The 3,622-nt window shown below is 32.6% G+C and overlaps 1 protein-coding gene across 2 annotated transcripts in view; it reads left to right on the top strand.

The window, feature by feature from the left end:
- Positions 1-1,334: 1,334 nt before the first annotated feature.
- LOC106466119 (cyclin-L1-like) overlaps positions 1,335-3,622 on the top strand; it is a 54,290-nt gene continuing 52,002 nt past the window's right edge. The window contains exon 1 of one of the 2 annotated variants that reach the window (XR_002612130.1): positions 1,335-1,852. Coding sequence is in view for 1 of the 2 variants with exons in the window: in XM_013926357.2 (XP_013781811.1) it covers positions 1,610-1,852 (243 nt within the window). In the remaining variant the exon portion in view is untranslated. The remainder of the gene's footprint in view (positions 1,853-3,622) is intronic. The other variant, XM_013926357.2, reaches the window with a different exon arrangement.

Raw genomic sequence — 3,622 nt, 5'->3', positions numbered from 1 at the left:
TACGAACTGCATTCAAATCAAGGCCGTAACTTTGAATCAGCTGTGTTCAATGAATGCTGCAAGTTGTTTGGCATACGAAAGACCAGAAGAACGCTACTTCACCCACAGTCTGATGGGATGGTAGAAAAGTACAATTGGGACAGGAATACGCAAAGTTTTGTAATAGCTGCCAAGATTACTGGGATGTCTTACTCCCTCCACTGTTGATGGCATATAGAACAGCAGAGCATGAAGCCACTGTTTATTCTTTCTAAATACAACTTTGCAATACACTTAATTTCCACAGTCACGCTATAACTCACAATGAACGACTCACAACAATACGTCTCTGCAGTTCAATTACACATTGTTGCCGTCACATTCTTATATACATGAGAATACCGCATATCTAGTAAGCGCTCGAGACTTCACGAACCTTCGAGAATATGACGTGTTACTACCGTCACGTGACCCCCGCTGTCGTAGCACTATTCTTACTAGCAAGGTAATCAGTGAAGGTAAAAATATTATAAATTCACTTTTTTCTTTTTTTTACGAGAACACAGCTTAACTACATGTAAAATACACCCACGAAAATGTATAAAAATCTACCTGAGAATATCTAATAACGATATACCCCTATTATATTGTTATGTCTCCGTTTGTTAATTGATTTTTCCGTAACTTGTTCCGACGAAACTTTAGCGACACAAGTCCTTACTTAAAAAAACTGGTTTATTCTTTCTGAATATAACTTTACCGATACACTTATTTTCAACAGTCGCTCTATACCAAACGTTATAAGAATACTCTCTGACTGCAGTTCAATTACTCACTACCTACACACATTATTGCGTCACGTTGTGACCATCTTATATATACCAGACTACCCTATATCTAGTAATCTCTCGAAGGTTCGAGAGAAGGAGTGGCGTGATAATAGTCACGTGATCTCGTTGACGCAACAATATTTTGTTACGGTAGGGTGAAATATAGCAGTATGTTTTATTTCGTAACTGCAATAACCATAACACCAACAGACAATCTTCCGAAATGTAGGGTAAAAACTAATTAAGTGACGATAAAAAAATCAAATATAAATGATTATACAGGATACCCAGTCGCCACAGTCTTATCCTCAGAGCATATCTAAATTTATCTTATTACACTACTCAACTTTGTTTTATACATGATTACTTCAACAGCTCTACAATTATTTATATCATTTTGATTTTTCAAACTATTCTGTTTTCGTGCTGTTTGCAACGACGTTTATTTCGCGTTATGTAAAACGGAGTAGTTCAGAAGTGAAGTCTGAGATAGGAGTTGTCTGAAACATCGTTTTTGTCAATCATACGCAGATTTGGGCGAAGTGCGACTTTGAATCAAGATATTCATACGTACAAAATAGTGTAAATCAGTGTTTTTAAATATAATGAAATATGATGATGATGACGATGTTATATCTCGTAAATGCTATACTCAAAACTTAAATTACAATTAACTGATTTTATTTGGTTGAAGGAGTACTTTCAGAATATTTTTTTATCAACTCCGTAGTTTCTGGTCTCTTTATACTTCCCTTCTTTTGTTCTTCAGTCTTACTTCAGCAGTTGTTAGGCTTGGGAAAATGGCGGTAGTTAATGCTAGTTGTAATCGTGTGAGTGTCACAAATGGTAGTGAACCTGTGAAATCAAAAAAACAAGATTATGGTAGAGTTATACTGACCTTACAGAATTGTATTATTCCACCATGTAAACTCTATCCTACTCCATCCATGATAGATGGGGTTGATCGTGAGACTGAAAAAGATTTGCGAATACTAGGATGTGATCTGATTCAGACATCAGGGTATTTGTTAAGATTGCCTCAGGTGAGTTAGGCCTAACTTTTAGTTTTAATTTCAAAGTTTTATCAATCAATTGCCGTACAGTTGGTAACAATAAAATAGCTTTTATTTTATTTCTAAAAATTTTGGCGTGGTACGAGTCATCTTTAGTTTTCTAACGCTTGCAGGGTGGTTCAAGTTTTGGAACATGTTATTTTCATATGTATTACTAATACTATTAGTATTATTATTACTAGATTTAGATGCAGTCAATTTAACATTTTTTGATTGATGATGTTAAGGGAGTTTTAACTTTTAAAGTTAAACTGTTAAAGAGAAAGCTTGATAAATATTTAAGTTAACTTAAAATTAAATAATAAAAGCTGGCGTTGACTTTGAGTGTTTTATTTTGAGAGTTTAGTATTGTGGATGGGACAGCTTAGAATTAGATAAACCAATAGGTCCTATGCTAAATTATATATTTATGTGTATATATAATTATATTTAAATATTAAACTTGTGTCTACTCCATGGTTTCTAATCCTGCATATTTGGACTGCTTTTTGTTTACAGCCTCTTCAGTTTACTGGTTTTTGTGTTGCTACAGGTTTTTATTGTTAACAGAAATTGTTTATTAACATTGGTGGATTAAGGAGTGGCTTGTTTTGAGAGTCAATAGAGCTTATTTTTGCTGAGAAATCAGGCAACTTTGATACACTTCAGAATACAATATAAAGAAAGTAAAAGCTTTTATCTATAAATTCCTCAAATAATCTGGCAGTAATCTTCAGTAATATCACATTATAACTTTCTTTTCTTAGAAGAAAATAAGGTACATTAATCTATCCTATATCCCTATATTTATTACTAGCTCTTCTCTGAACACCTACCGGTAACTCAGTATTTTTTCTTAGATAAGGAGACCAAATTTACACACACTATTTCATGTCAAACCTTACCAGTAATTCATATACTGTATAGGTACTTTTATTTTGACTTATAATCAACATTGTTTATAAATCCTAAAATTCTCTTTGCTTTGCTTTAGCAACAGAGCATTGCCTTTTTGGCTTGAATGATTTATCCACCAGTATAACAAGATCCTTCTTTTCAGTCATGCTGTTGAGTGGGTTCCCATTTATATTAAATATGTGATTCAACTTATGATAGTCAAATTGCATATGTTATAATCCACATAGTATGTAACAATATATTCACTAGCTGCATTACAAACAAAATGTTTACTGTTACATTGATAATTTGGGGAAATTACACTTAGGCACTAAATCTGTATACTTGGTTGCCTGCTATAAAATAAAAAATATGAAGTTTAATATGCCAATAAAACTTTTTTTAATTTTGAAGCTATAAACTCTATTTTCAAACTTAGATATTCCAAATATCCTATGTTATAATGTTTACTACTCTGATATGATTGAATTTATTCAAAATTGCAAGGCTTTTTGGACAAAAATCCTAGTCGAAAGTGTCAATTTCAGTACCAATTATTCCAATTGCTGTATCTCCCATTTGACAAATCATAGGATGATAAGGAAAGCACGTGATGAAACGTTGTTCTCTGGATTTTACAATATGAATGTGGGTGGTGCTTATTATAGTAACTGCTATTTTATGTAGAGGTAGGGCTTTTCTATAATCATTAGAAAAGTTGCTTCTGGTAAAAACTGCATGAAATCTACGTGACTTTTATTTTTTTTATATAGTAGCTTAAGTCATGCTGCATGGTATATCTGTTTATATTAACTCTAAAATAGATATATTTTTTAGGAAAGAAGTTGATCCACGATTGTTAGG

The sequence above is a fragment of the Limulus polyphemus genome, unplaced genomic scaffold (genome assembly GCF_000517525.1).
Source record: "Limulus polyphemus unplaced genomic scaffold, Limulus_polyphemus-2.1.2 Scaffold2156, whole genome shotgun sequence".
NCBI classification, from domain to species: Eukaryota; Metazoa; Arthropoda; class Merostomata; order Xiphosura; family Limulidae; genus Limulus; species Limulus polyphemus.
The sequence above is the reverse complement of the archived record's forward strand: the minus strand, read 5'-3'. Positions and strand labels throughout refer to the sequence as shown.